At 43.4% G+C, this 15,064-nt stretch overlaps 1 protein-coding gene across 2 annotated transcripts; it reads right to left on the reverse strand.

The window, feature by feature from the left end:
* Positions 1–56: 56 nt before the first annotated feature.
* LOC111973737 (squamous cell carcinoma antigen recognized by T-cells 3) lies at positions 57–13,934 on the reverse strand. 2 transcript variants are annotated; one of them, XM_024001123.2, is made up of 19 exons: positions 13,668–13,934; positions 12,843–12,969; positions 11,828–11,932; positions 11,549–11,733; positions 10,807–10,912; positions 9,930–10,054; positions 9,517–9,672; positions 6,328–6,466; positions 6,032–6,139; positions 5,836–5,913; positions 5,691–5,749; positions 5,464–5,573; positions 5,231–5,343; positions 4,547–4,623; positions 2,886–3,057; positions 2,275–2,747; positions 2,024–2,176; positions 818–1,008; positions 57–597 (listed from the first exon to the last, which is right to left on the reverse strand). In XM_024001123.2, the coding sequence occupies exons 1-19, from the start codon at positions 13,851–13,853 to the stop codon at positions 408–410; spliced, it is 2,853 nt and encodes a 950-aa protein (XP_023856891.1). In that variant the 5' UTR covers positions 13,854–13,934; the 3' UTR covers positions 57–407. The 2 variants fall into 2 exon arrangements, with proteins under 2 accessions (XP_023856891.1, XP_023856890.1); XM_024001122.2 differs by having other exon boundaries at positions 6,011–6,139.
* Between the last annotated feature and the right edge of the window lie 1,130 nt (positions 13,935–15,064).

Raw genomic sequence — 15,064 nt, forward strand, 5'->3', positions numbered from 1 at the left:
ACATCTCAATGTCAAGTTCTTGCATATAACTTTTAAAACATGAGTCACAAGCTGGGTTTTTTATATATTTTTTTATCCCTTTCCAAAACAGAACACACGATAAGTATTATTTACATACACATATGATACGTCTTCTATAAAACACCTTTCCCAATTAAAAACAAACTGAAATTGGTAATTAAAATAGGCACTCACACTTGTTCAAAAGGATGTGGTAATATGGGGTCTGGGGCCAGTTGAGCCAGGGAGATAAAGGCTTTCTTACAGAAAGTGACAAGGAAGATGGGGGCCATTGGTGTGGAATAAAGGGGAGTCAAAAATATACAGCACAATATCTGCCATCTCTTCTCAAGGACACAAGATGGCTTTCCATACAAAAGGCAGTTTTTATTATTTTCAGCCCATTTTCACTTTTTGAAAAGCATTTTTGCAAAGTCTGAATTAGACAAGGGCTTGGCTTGTGCTTCAATCCCAGCATCTCCAGATGCGCCACCTGTGGGTTTAGGTGCAGTCCCATTCTCTGCTTTACTTTCTGATCCAGTCTGCCGATTTAGTGAACGAGGGAGTAGTGAGAGCTGGGTGCGCCCTTTTCCCCTCCTGAAAAACAAATCCAAAGGAAATCAGACCTCTCAAATTCAAGTTATTGTTTCACATCTCTTTAGTGGGTGAGAATAGCAGTTTCAAAAAGTAGCTTATGTCTTATGAGTTAGATATAGGAATGAGTACCATGTTAAGGGAAATATCTTTGTCTATTAAATTGTTTTAGGTGCCAGTGTGTGTGAAGAATACATTATTGCTCGATCGTTGGGCAACTTACGATCCATAGACCATAGACCGGGGCATCATGGCTCCCACGGGTCTGCTGAAGCCAGGCTTGTCGGCAGTGTTTCTGCTAGGCGGGTTGCTAATGGCAACAGAGAGTGTGTGTTCCTGTAGTACTGTGCCATCCAACTTCAGCACGGCCTGAGAGGCCTGAGCCTCATCCCCAAACTCCACGTACGCCAGACCCTGCAGACACCACACAGTAGCACATTAGACCAGCAAAATCAAATGACCAATGTGTCAATGGAGCTTTTATGTTTGGATTAGAGATTTGACAAATAGAACATTTAATTAAACTGAATTTGTTGAAATCAGTTTTCCATTAAAACCACGTGAATTTACATTGCAGCTGTGCTGCCGCCAGCAATGGTTTGGGTCTCACGGTGTGTCCCTTTCAGAAGGCTAAGCATTGCACCTCAATTTCACCTCGCAAAGTTCACATTACATTACATTTTCTTTTCATTTAATTTCGCAAAGTATTGCCATAGGACGCTGCTGTCGCTCGCCTTTCTCTGCCATTTTCCCAACTTCATGACGTAGTGGTGGAGAGTCAACTCCAAAATAATTGACTCCTTGCACATCGACTCCCAACTTCAGTAAAGCAGGGCCTACCATCAATGAACAGGTTAGAATATTGAGATGAGCGAGATGCAACACTTCGCTCTCACACAGTATCTCCGCGTGTGCACGGGTTCACTTCATGCTGTTCTCCGGGTGGTGGTAGCCAATACACCAAAACAAATGAAAAGTTGAGCCTTGCGCTTCAACACTGTGGAAATTGACCTACTATACTGTTCACTTTCTGCATCTACATAAAAAAAACAGTTAGTGCTTTTACTTAATGTTAAGGATCCCAATTTCGTTTAAAATGTTCACACCCCTAGTTGGGGCTCCAGAGTGGCGCAGCGATCTTAAGGCACTGCATCTCAGTGCTAGAGGCGTCACTACAGACCCTGGTTCGATCTCAGGCTGTATCACAACTGGCTGTGATTGGGAGTCCCATAGGGCAGTGAACAATTGGCCCAGCGTCATCCAGGTTAGGGTTTGGCCGGGGTAGGCCGTCATTGTAAATAAGAATTTGTTCTTAACCGACTTGCCTAGTTAAATAATAATTTGGATGTTTTATTCACATTACAACAAATAAAAGACTCGAGCAAATAACTATTCTTAACATCTGGATAGAGAAAGGATTATGCCTCACCTTGGGTTTGCCTGAGCGGTTGGTGACCAAGCGGATGTCTTTAATGGTGCCATGATCCTTGCACAACTCCTCTAGCTGCTCCTTGGTGCAGGAAAAGGGCAGGCCCGAGATAAAGATCTTGTGTTTCTCTAGGTTTGTGTTGTACTTAAACACCTAGAGGAAGAGAAATGAAGTTACTTACTAGCCACATGGTGAACCACCATTCCATTCATCCACCTCTAAATGCAAACTAACACATGTGGGTCTCTTACCTTAAAATCAGGGTTCTTGTTTTTATCCACACAGGGTGATACGAACATGGGCCTGCCTTCCACCTCTTGCCGGTCCATCTTCAGGGCCTCGAGCACAGACGCCTTGCCCTCAAACTGTACGTAGCAGTACCCTCTGAAGCCCTTGGCAGCATAGACGGGGCGCACCGACTGGACAGGACCACAGGGCTCAAACAACTTCTTCAGCCTCTTCTCTGGATCGTCCATGGTGAAGGCCAGGTTACTGATAAACACACTGCAGTCGTCCTTGCGTAGCTCGGGGTCGTCTTCCTGGGTCTTCCATACGGTGGCTGGTGCCACCTGCTGGCCCCTCTTAGCACCAGGGGGTTCCTGTCTGCGGCCGGGGGGGGCTCTCCTCCCAAACAGCCCACTCTCTGTCCCAATTAACCCAGCACCACCGCCTCCCCCCCTGAAGCCTTGGTCGCTCTCCCCTCTGTGCCTCTTTGGAGGTTGCTCTGTCGCACAGAGGTGACACAAAGATTGAGCAAACACACAGGATAACTTCTATACATGCCACTTTATTAGCATAAGTGGAGACCAAGCAATAATATTCCTATGTTAAATAAAGGTATGATCTTCATGCTTCTCCTTACCCGATTCCTCTCCCCACTCATCCTCGTATTTCTTGTCCTCTGCCTTCCTCTTGTCACCAGGCCTGCTGCCTTTCTGGCCCTTCTTCTGGTTCTTCTTGTCTGCCTTGGCCCTCCGTCGCTGTTCAGTCTTCTCCTCCTCCTGTCGAGCCACATGGGCCTCTTTCTCTGTCACCTGAGAGGGACAGGGATGACGTTATGAACCTGACAGTTCCAGTCCTCAGGAACCTGATTTGTGTCACAGTTTTGCCCCAGCTAACACACCTGAATCCAATAATCAACTAATCATGATCTTCAGTTTAGAATGCATGTTGATTAATCAGCTGTGTTTGCTAGGGATGGAGAAAAAGTGTGACACCAATCAGGCCCCCCGAGGACTGGAGTTGCCCACCCCTGTGTTACAGCCTGAATTTAAAATTTAGTAAATTTAGATGTTTTGTGTCACTGGTCTACACACAATGCCCCATTAAGTGGAATTTAGCTTTTCAAAATGTTTACAAAGAAAAATGGAAAAGAGTTAAGTTTGCAACCTCTTATGGCAAACCTAAAGCACATTTTTACTCCTGAACTGATTAACAAGTCACATAATCTGTTGCGTGCAATAAGTGTTTAACATGCTTTCTGAATGACTACCTCATCTCTGTACCCCACACATATCATTAATTATCTGTAAGGTCCCTCAGTCAAGCAGTGAATGTTAAACACTGATTCAACCACAAAGACCAGGGAGGTTTTCCAATGCCTCGCAAAGAAGGGAACCTATTGGTAGATGGGTAAATATAAAAAAAAGCAGACATTGAATATCCCTTTGAGCATGGTGATGTTATTAATTAGACTTTGGATGGAGTATCAATACACCCAGTCACTACGAATATACAGGTGTCCTTCCTAACTCAGTTGCCAGAGAGGAAGGAAACTGCTCAGGGATTTCACCGAGGCCAATGGTTACTTTAAAACAGTTTGAGTTTAATGGCTGTAATAGGAGAAAACTGAGGATGGATCAACAACATTGTAGTTACTCCACAATACTAAATTAATTGAGAGTGAAAAGGAAGCCTGTACACAATAAAAAAAAAATCCAAAACATGCATCCTGTTTGCAACAAGGCACAACAAAATGTGGCAAAGCAATTAACACTTTGTATTCAGGACAAAAAGTTATGTTGGAGGCAAATCCAACAACACATTACTCTCCATATTTTCAAGCATAGTGGTGGCTGCATCATGTTATGGGTATGCTTGTAATCGTTAAGGACTGGGGAGTTTTCTAGCAATGCTCAACAACCAATTTGACAGAGCTTAAAGAATAATGGGCAAATGTTTCACAATCAAGGTGTGGAAAGCTCTTACAGACTTACCCACAAAGACCTACATCTGTAATCGCTGCAAAAGGTGCTTCTACAAAGTATTGACCCAGGGGTGTGAATACTTATGTAAATTAGATATTTCTGTATTTCATTTTCAAGAAAAAAAAATTACATGTTTTTACTTTGTCATTATGGGGTATTGTGTGTAGATGGGTGAAAAAATAAATCAATTTCGAATTCAGGCTGTGCCCCAACAAAATGTGGAATAAGTCAAGGGGTATGAATACTTTCTGAAGGCACTGTGTCCACAGTCATAACTAGCAGCAGTGTTGTTTTGAGTGTTGCTGTGTCATCCTACCTTGGACCTCTGCTCATTGACTCTGTTCAGCCGTGTCTCAGTCTTCTGCACCGCTGCATCCCAGTCCTCCAGAGAACCTGGAGGTGACACAGAACACACTGCAATGAAACATTCACCTTACTCTCAGACTAAGGTTTACCATTACAGTGTTGTGTTTTCAACAAATAAGCCAATCCATCCCATTAACTGACACTCCAGATACCTGTCCACTTATTGAGGATTTTGATTAAGCTGACTCGGGAGCACGGTTGGTGAGAGTTTGCATCCGTGAAAAGTGATTACATTCATTTTGGAACCAGGCTGCCTCCCGGGCCTGACCTGGGTGCCACGCTATGGCCAACGGCGAAGTCGGCGCAAAACAAAAGTGACACAAGTTAAGTACGTGGAGTAATGAGTAGGATTCTGTGTTTTCACATGCTAAAGTGATTGTTTGATAAAAACGCTTTCTGCCTTCCCAATGAAAACTAGTTTGAAAATACTAAAATATATTTGAATGGAAAATAGATGTTTCTGAACCATGAATCATGCTGCCTTGTTTTACAATATGACCAAGAGGCACAAAGTACGGCAAATTCGCACCTCCCTTGCCGGCTTTGCGGTCACGTGACGGGCCATAGTCCAGTGCAACCCAGACCAGCTTAATCGAATCCCCTCATTCATGACATTTCCATCACGTTGACTTACCCTCAACCCTCTCAAAGGTGAGCAGGACCTCGCACACATGCTCTGGGTAGTCGGAGGTACACTGGACAGCCCTGTGGAGGGCTTTCCTGCAGTGGAGAGCGTCTCCATACGACCTGCAAGAGTCAGAAAAGATCACACACAAAATCAGCATCAGATTTGTCACTGATAAATCAATATCTCTAACCATTAAATCAACAGTTTATAGGTGACGACTTAAGAGTGACCTCACTGACCTCTCCAGGTTATAGTACTCCAACCACATGTTGGCGAATTTGGCGTTCCCTTTTGTCATGATGCTGTCCCACAGTTCTCTGGCCTTCTGCATGTTCTTACAATGCAAGGCCTGGTCAAAGAGAGGAAAGAGGTGGTATAAAAATCACATTTTAATTTGTATTGATGCTGTTTTTGCACTGATAGAAGCAAGTGAACACAAAACGAGTGTCATAATKTTCACCCTTACCTCTATCTTTGCCCAGACCTGCATGATAGTACAAGAGGGGTCTCCACTTTCACTAAACCCTTAAAAGGAGCAAGACATGGTGGTGAGTCTCCAACACAAACACACAAAGACAGATGAACAGCACACAGGCTGCAGGTCTACTTACTCTCTTCCACATCCTGTTTCATATAGTCCAGAGACCGGGTGAAGGCTGCCCGCAGCTCCTCCAGCTCTCTGCTCGACTCTGGAAACACATAATGCCATTATCAATAGGGGACTTCTTTCATGTATACACTTGACTCCACTAATAAGATCGTATTACTTATGTTACTTTGCATTACCCAATGTTAAGGTGCTTTCACCTTTGCTGAAATCGACGCGCCGCCTCAGGTAATCGAGGTACACTTCCCAGATATTCACATAATCTGTGGCTTGTATGAAACCAGCATTCAGGGCCTTTTCAAAAACATCTGTGGAAGGAAAAAGAGATGATCTTCATAATTCCAGTCTCATGGGCAAAACAACTCCTGTAACCAAGTTCACCTATTTTCATTGAAACATACATTAAACAAATGTCTTAAAATATTTGTTTACATCCACTCCATGCATAACAGATATCAGTGCTGCCACCATAACCCTCCTGTGGTCCACTGGTTACCTGAGATAGTGTGGTGGTCGGCCCCATGCCTCTCCAGGGCCAGCAGGTAGTTCTTCCACAGGCCCATTGTCCAGGAGCAGTTCCTGACCGCACGGTCGTGAGAGGACAGGACGAGGTCTTTGATCTTCAGTTGGCGGTCCTGAGGCAACAGCAATTTGATTCAGAGTATCCGCATATTATTTTTGATGATATTATATTGATTCTATGTCTCCAAGTATCGAGAGATATATATTAGTACTAGTCAAAAGTTGACACCTACTCATTCAAGGGTTTTTGTTTATTTACTATTTTCTACATTGTAGAATAGTATCCAAAAAAGGTATTACACAAATCAAAATATATTTGAGATTCTTCAAAGTAGCCACCCTTTGCCTTGATGACAGCTTTGCACTCTTGGCATTCTCTCAACCAGCTTCACCTGGAATGCTTTTCCAACAGTCTTGAAGGAGTTCCCACATATGCTGAGCACTTGTTGGCTGCTTTTCCTTCACTCTGTGGTCCAACTCATCCCAAACCATATCAATTGGGTTGAGGTTGAGTGATTGTGGAGGCCAGGTCATCTGATGCAGCACTCCATCACTATCCTTCTTGGTCAAATAGCCCTAACACTGCCTGGAGGTGTGTTGGGTCATTGTCCTGTTGAAAAACAAATATAGTCCCACTAAGCCCAAACCAGATGGGACGGTGTATCGCTGCAGAATGCTGTGGTAGCCATGCTGGTTAAGAGTGCCTTGAATTCTAAATAAATCACTGACAGTGTCACCAACAAAGCACCCCCACACCATCACATCTACTCCTCTAGGCTTCTCGGTGGGAAACTCACATGCGGAGATCATCCGTTCACCTACTCTGCGGCTCACAAAGACACGGCGGTTGGAACCAAATATCTCAAATTTGGACTCAGTAGACCAAAGGGCAGATTTCCACCGGTCTAATGACCATTGCTTGTGTTTCTTGGCCCAGGCTAGTCTCTCCACAAGTTAACTTTTAAAAAGGCACACCTGTTAATTGAAATGCATTCCAGGTGACTACCTCATAAAGCTGGTTGAGAGAATGCCAAGAGTGTGCAAAGCTGTCATCAAGGCAAGGGTGGCTACCTTGAAGAATCTCAAATATAAACTATATTTTGATTTGTTTCACACTTTTTTGGTTACTACATGATTCCATATGTGTTATTTCATCGTTTTGATGTCTTCACTATCATTCAACAATGTAGAAAATAGTAAAAATAAAGAAAAACCCTGGAATGAGGTGGTGTCTAAACGTTTGACTGGTACTGTATATATAACCAAATAATCACACTCACTACTTCCCAACTATATAACACAATAGTCAGATTCATTACTTACCAACAACAGCTGCAGATTCCAATAAAACTAATGTTACATCATGTTTTGAAGTTCACTTTCCTTGCTTTGTCTAACACTATCATGACTCTAGCAAAGAAATTGTGAGTGCAGTATTTATTTTGTTTGTGCTATGAATATAAAACTATTGTTAGCAAGTTTCACACACTGACATTAGCAACGAGGGAAAGGCCTGCCCCAGCAAGTGCAGTGGGGGGTTGCCTAGCAACACATGTCTGAGGGAGTCAATGTCTGTACTGCACAACAAATTCCAATGATTTGTGAAGATGTATAGCACGGCAGCTAAAATGGCTTTGAAAAATAAAGATTTCAGCTAATAGGGAGAAGTATCTAACAAAATAACTACATTATGGCATTCACTGATCCTAAACTATTTACCTATAATAGAAATGTTGATACATTTGTGGGAAAAAGTCTTAATTCTTAGCTGCAGTAGCCAAGACGAATGCCAGCTGAATTTTTGTAGAGCCCGTCTTTCTGTATACTATCAACAGTAGCCTATTGCTAATTTTCAACTGTGTTCGCTATTGAAAGTGAACTTTTGTAAATCACTTTCCCTCAAAATAAACAAGCTCAGCGAGTGGATTGATTCGTTTTTTTGCTAGTCTGGACAGCCCGCATGTGAATTATATTTTACATTTACAATTTAGTCTGATGCTTTTATCCAGAGTGACTTAAGATAGCTAAGTGAGACAGCCAAAGGGTGAGTCTTAGTTTACGAAGGTTCTTAGTTGGTTCTCAGTTCTTTTTTGGGGGGGGGGGGGTTATTGAATGATTGATTTATCGACTCACCCATGTACTGCTCAATAAAATGCGACTTGCATCAAGTGTGGTGGTGCTTGAATGAACAGCCAATCATATTGCTCAAATATAGCATGAGTTTTCCACGTGTAATCTCAATGCGGTGCACCAGCAGTTTTCTATTGGACTTCTACAAGGCATGTAAAAGTCGAACTGGAACACCAAATGCACTGAGAAGTTACTGGCCCGGTTGGCAAATGACTACAGACTTGATCCTCTCAGTCAGCATATGAAGTGAGACACATTTGATAGACGAATCGAAAGTAACAAATTCTAGTACCAAAATGTTTTTTCATGTTATAGTATCAAAAAAGTACCCACGTTTCCATACACCGTGCAACACTATTGACAAGGAACTCAAAGACAGCAAATCTTCTATAATTTCTACCTGGGTGATATTAAGGACATGTTTTTGTTAGGTAGGTGCAACCATGGGTTGGCAGAAAGGTTTCACTACGGCAGCTACTGATATTCCACACCTCTGTAGATGTGTTGCTGGTGTAGGTGTTTTCACAACACTGCACACAGAATAATATACTGCCAAACTCCATTAGGCTGTGTCATGATTTGATTAATGTGTGGAAGCATATAATTTAGTTAAATCACACTTCCAATGTAATCAATTCCCTGAGTATATGCAGGAGACGACTAGATTTAATCACAGCACTTCTAAAGCATATAGCTACCTTGATGGCTTTCTTTATTTCCTTAAATTCTATTAGTTGCTGAGCCTGGGTTCCTATGTGAGACACAGCAAGTGCCAAAACTGGGCTACTTAAAGAGAGCCTAATGGATTACAGGTTAGGAACCATATGATTAAAAGTAGTTTTTTTCTTCAAACTAGTAAAACGCCAAGGCTCTGATGAATTACTCTATGTCTGTGTTTGCTATCGCAGCATCTAATTACCATCCCATTAAAGATATTCAAAGGCCCATGAATACATTTCAGGAGCTGCTGGAGAGAGAGGGAGACGGCTGGCTGTGAGTAAATAAAATGGGGGGGGGGGGGGGGGGCACTCACCAGGTATTTGGTGTACTTTGCCCACATGTCTGGTACCAGGCAGTTTTCTGACAATGCCCGCTCAAAGATGATTTGGATCCGTGCTGGGTCACCCTCCTTTTGCTCATAGTCAATGTAAGTCTGATACTCTGCCAGCTTGGGCGGCTCGGCTATCATCTGAAACACAAATGTTGGCATGTTAAAGGCATTGAGGAGACAACCATGTCTAGAATACAGACTCACACAGAGATTTCACACATAGAAAAAAGCTTTGCTTAAGCACATAATACTTAAAATGATACATAACTTTACTACTAATCTACTGCTACTTTCTAGGCAGTGTAATCGAATTGAATGCTTAAAATCCATTAAATCCTTCCAAAACAAACAGTATGGTACAAATGTCCAGACTAGAATACAATCTAGGTAAGTACCAGAGTCTCCTCATAAGGCTTGCTCTTCTCCATTTGTTTCAGGGCCCTCTTGTACTTCTGGGAGACTGTATCAGACACCCCCTGGTCAGACCACTCCTCATACTCTGCATATGTTCCGTCCATGTCTGCAAAAGAGCACAGTTATCATTAGGAGAAACCTTTCACACTCAACCCCTGAATATGCATACAACAGCCAGCCACATTCTAAGTGTGGCTAAGAATGAAGGTGATTATATAAAAAGCATCCTGTGCGTTTATTACAATGACTTGAATGGAGACACACCAAAAGTTCCAAATCTCATTTATTGGGATATTGGCTTTTGAAATGTTCAGAGTTCTTCCTCATTTGACCAATAACACACAGCCATGTAAATGCTTGACCGGTTTTCTTTCTCTTTGTGCCATCATCTTGTGGGGGTACAAAACACTGACTGACAGGCCATAGATAAGGAGGGATTATACACTGAGCTTTGGCACAGGTCATAGAAGAGAGAGATGGGTTTAGCCGTTCCAGAAATGCCTCCGGTGGCCGTTCAGCCGTATCAGAAAAAAGGCAGCAGACAATGCCAGACCATTTATCTCTTGGCCAGTCCTGCGCTTGGATGAAAGGTTGGTCAGGGACCACATTACTGGGCCTGGTGAGGATGAGTGCTTTCTCTGTAAACCTCTGTTTAGTCTTTGAAAAGCCACATAGTAAGAGAAAGCAACACACCACAACTCTCCTGACATTGCACTGGCTCTCCACATCTCTGTCCTGAAAAGGTCTTTGCAACGGGTACCTCCCAAGTCTGCCATGATGGACTCTTAAGGACATGCTATTCCATCCAACCGAATCCTCTCCCCTCTGTACAGCACCACCCCCAGAGACGAGCCTTACCCATTAAGGGGATGGACAGCTGGCGGCGGAACAGAGTGTGGATGCGCTCGAGCTGAGTGTTCAGAAGCTCCTGCTGCTCGCGGGTGGGAACGCTGCCAGGGGGCGGCTGAGGAGAAAGCAGGGAGAAAACGGATTCAAAATCCAGCAGAGACTGGTTTGTGTAATATCAGATTGAGTTCAAATAATGCGTTTTTTGTTTCTGCCTAATACTCAGAAATAAGAAAAACGTACCATCATTCATTTAGCAGATGTTCTTATACAAAACACTAGTGATTGGGAAATCGATAGTTACATATCGGCATATAATTTTAGGCGATAAATCATCATATCGTATTGACAATATCGCAATAATTATTGCACTAGTTTGCTGTACGTGCACCAAAACACAAGTATTTTTCCTTCATAGCTTGTTCTCCATCTTTTTTTCAAATAGGGAGGCAATTTATTTTAGGCAATTATATTTCCATGACTGATCAAAACTTGTTTTCTCATGGCTCTCTTGTTCTTCTGCAGCAGACATATGGTCAGCAATATGTTTGGAACATCAAATCACAGTATCGAATCGCAATACATATAGAATCGTGAGAACCGCAATACATATCAGCACCTAAGTACCGTGATAATAACGTATAGCAATTCCAAGCCCTACAAAACAGCCTAAGAAATAAAGACATGGGGAGGTATAGAGAAATTAGTAGCATGTTGCAGCTACTTGAGATCATTATTCTTCAGGGGAGCTCACCTGAACAGTTGCCAGTATGGCATTCTCAAACTCCCTGTAGGCCTCCCACACTGTCGCTCCCTTGGTCATGTGCAGCCCCACGGCTGTCAGGGCTCTCTCGAAGATGGACCTCACCTTCTCCATCCCACCAGGCAGTCCCATGCCCCCGATAGAGTATTGGGCATATTCCAGCCAGATTTCAGGGCCTGAAGGCCACACAAGAATTGCAATGTTTAGTTTACAATAACATCACATCATATAGAATCGTAACACCAGCCAATGAGTGGGGGCAGAACTCACAGATATAATCTTTCACAGCCGTCTCAAAGAGCTCATAGACTTTCTCCCGGTTCGGCTCCTCTTCTGTTAGGTGGATCTCATCCTTGAGCCAGTCCAGCCAAATCTCTGCAGGAGAGGACAAGTCAGCTTTGCATACAGTTCACAACAACATTCAGTATGTTCAAAACAATGAAACCATCACAACTTTCCACAGGAATGTGTTGAAACAGTAAACCTTGTTCCAAATGATTAAATCATCATCCATAAAAGGCCAATCAAATCCCAACAAAAAGAGCACCAGACCTATTTTCAACAAGTCTTAAATGCTGACTAGACCTGGCGTGCGCGTACGCCATCGCGCGCAAGTTGATTTTAATCCACCCACTCCAGACATGATCAGGACACGCAGGTTGAAATATCAAAAAGAACTCTGAACCAACTATATTAATTTGGGGACAGGTTGAAAAAACAAACAATTATGGCAATTTAGCTAGCTTGCTGTTGCTAGCTGATTTGTTATGGGATATAAACATTGAACTGTTATTTTACCTGAAATGCACAAGTTCCTCTACTCCGACAATTAATCCACAGACAAGTGTAAATCGAGTTAGAGAGATTACTAGAAACTTCTTTCAGGTTTCTTTTTCTGACTTTATATGGCGGTTGGCAACCAACTTTAAGGTGCATTACTGGAGTGTGGACCTCAGCTCATCTTTCAATCAACAGTATATGCTTCTAAAAACCAATGAGGAAATGGGATGGGCGGGCCTTGCAGTGTGTCACTCGTCACAAATAGAACCAAGTTATATTTTAGCGCCTGGCTATGCAGACGCTTGTGAGCAGTGTGGGTGCAATGATTGAATAACATATGTGTACATTTACTTTGCAACACCCGCTCATGTGACGGGTGGTGTGGTCAGCACATTAGATGTAATCCAGTCTACTACATGAAGCACTTCAGCTCAATAATAGAAGTAGTAATGCACAAAGCTGTCTGCAACACCGCATCTCCAGAGGGCATCAGACACCAACCAACCTTCAGTGAGTGGGAAGAGCTCACTCATCTTCTGCCTTGCCTTACGCAGCCGAGGCAGCTCCCCCTCCTGCCTCAGGAGTTTTATGAGGTCCACATGACAGTTGTAATCAAAAGCATTGATGGACAGCTGAAAGTTACAGAGTATAGAGTCAGACCAACAGCCATTGGGGTGCATTTACAAAGTGTATTTGGTAAGCAAACAAACTTACAACGTAACTAACTAAACAGGACTCCACCACTTAATTGTGTAGTAAGTATTGTTTATGCAATCAACCAAATACTGTTCAATTTTGTTGCTGACTGTCTAACTAGCTGCAGCTCGCAAAAAAGGGCGCGTGTTTACAGCTGCTGTAAGCACGTTGTCGTTGGGGAAATCAACTTCGCAGAAAGCATGGATTTGCTGGCTATCTCGCTAACGCTAATGTAACTAGCTAGCTAACTCCCTAGAAATCCGTATTTGATATTTACTAAATTCTTAACTATTATATTATTGTGGCTAGGTAACATGCTAGCAAGTTATATATTGAGTCACCATTAGCTAGTATAGTAACGTTACATAGTCAACGTTACTCCAACGACGCTAGCTGGCTAATAGTAGCATGTGAACTACCGTTAGCTCGCTAGCTAGCTTTCGTTCTTTTCAATGTAAGCGGTGCAAGTCTGCAAACAAGCCAACTTGCTGTTTGTGATGTGGATTGCTTTCAAATCTCAATGTAACCGACAACGTTGTTGACAAACGTTAGATAAATGGCTAGCTAGGTTTCCATTAATTTCTCAAACAAAGCTAGAGTAAGTTAGCTTAGCTAGCTAAATTTGCTAACGTACCTGCTCCTCCAAACGCTGAATTTCGGCTTCAGTCTCTTTTTCGTCTTCTGATGAATCGTCTATTTCATCGTCGGAATTTTCAATTCCCAAACCCTCCTCTTCATCTGAATCCATTTCATTTTCCATCCCTGCCTCTTCCTCCATCTCTTGCACCTGAGTCTCCTCTGCGTCCCCCGTTGCTGCCATGTTGGAACTTTGTCTGCCTGGTAACAGTCAGTGAGAGCTTTCCAAGGTGAGAAGGGTGCAACTGCATCCCGTAATTCGGGGCGTTCCTGCATGTGGGCATTCCTGCACCTGCAGGAACCCCTCTTTATAAACTCAGCGAAAAAGAAACGTCCCTTTTTCAGGACCCTGTCTTTCAAATAMAATTAGTAAAAATCCAACTAACTTCACAGATCTTCATTGTAAAGGGTTTAAACACTGTTTTCACTGTTTAATGAACATGCACCTGTGGAATGGTTGTTAACAGGGGCGGTTCTAGACCATTTCAACTGGGGGCCAAGCTGGGGCCAGTTGTACTGTTAGAGGGGCCAGTTACATTAGACGTTATTGTTGTAATATCGTTTTCTTCACTGCATTGCAGGCATTAGCAGGCAAAAGACCATGTTCATAATCATCATCGTTGCCACTGTCTAATAACGGATGTAAAAAAAGAACGATAGCCAAAAAAAATGTAAAAATTATTTCGTACCCCACATTTGGGGCCACAAGGGGGTCCAAAATTGTTGTCACAGAGCACCGCCCCCCCCCCAGAACGCTAGTGGCCGCTAAACAGCTTACAGACAGTAGGCAATTAAGGTCACAGTTATGAAAACTTAGGACACTAAAAGAGGCCTTTCTACTGACTCTGAGAAACACCAAAAGAAAGATGCCCAGGGTCCCTGCTCATCTGCCGGAACGTGCCTTAGGCATGCTGCAAGGAGGCATGCAGATGTGCCAGGGCAATAAACTGCAACGTCCGTACTGTGAGACGCCTAAGACAGCGCTACAGGGAGACAGGACGGACAGCTGATCGTCCTCGCAGTGGCAGACCACGTGTAACAACACCTGCACAGGATCGGTACATCCGAACATCACACCTGCGGGACAGGTACAGGATGGCAACAACTGCCCGAGTTACACCAGGAACGCACAATCCCTCCATCAGTGCTCAGACTGTCCGCAATAGGCTGAGAGAGGCTGGACTGAGGGCATGTAGGCCTATTGTAAGGCAGGACATCACCGCAACAACATCGCCTATGGGCACAAACCCACCATTGCTGGACCAGACAGGACTGGCAAAAGTGCTCTTCACTGACGAGTCGCGTTTTTGCTCACCATCGGTGATGGTCGGATTCACGTTTATCGTCGAAGGAATGAGCGTTACACCGAGGCCTGCACTCTGGAGCGGGATCGAT

This window comes from Salvelinus sp. IW2-2015, linkage group LG15 (genome assembly GCF_002910315.2).
Source record: "Salvelinus sp. IW2-2015 linkage group LG15, ASM291031v2, whole genome shotgun sequence".
NCBI lineage: Eukaryota > Metazoa > Chordata > Actinopteri > Salmoniformes > Salmonidae > Salvelinus > Salvelinus sp. IW2-2015.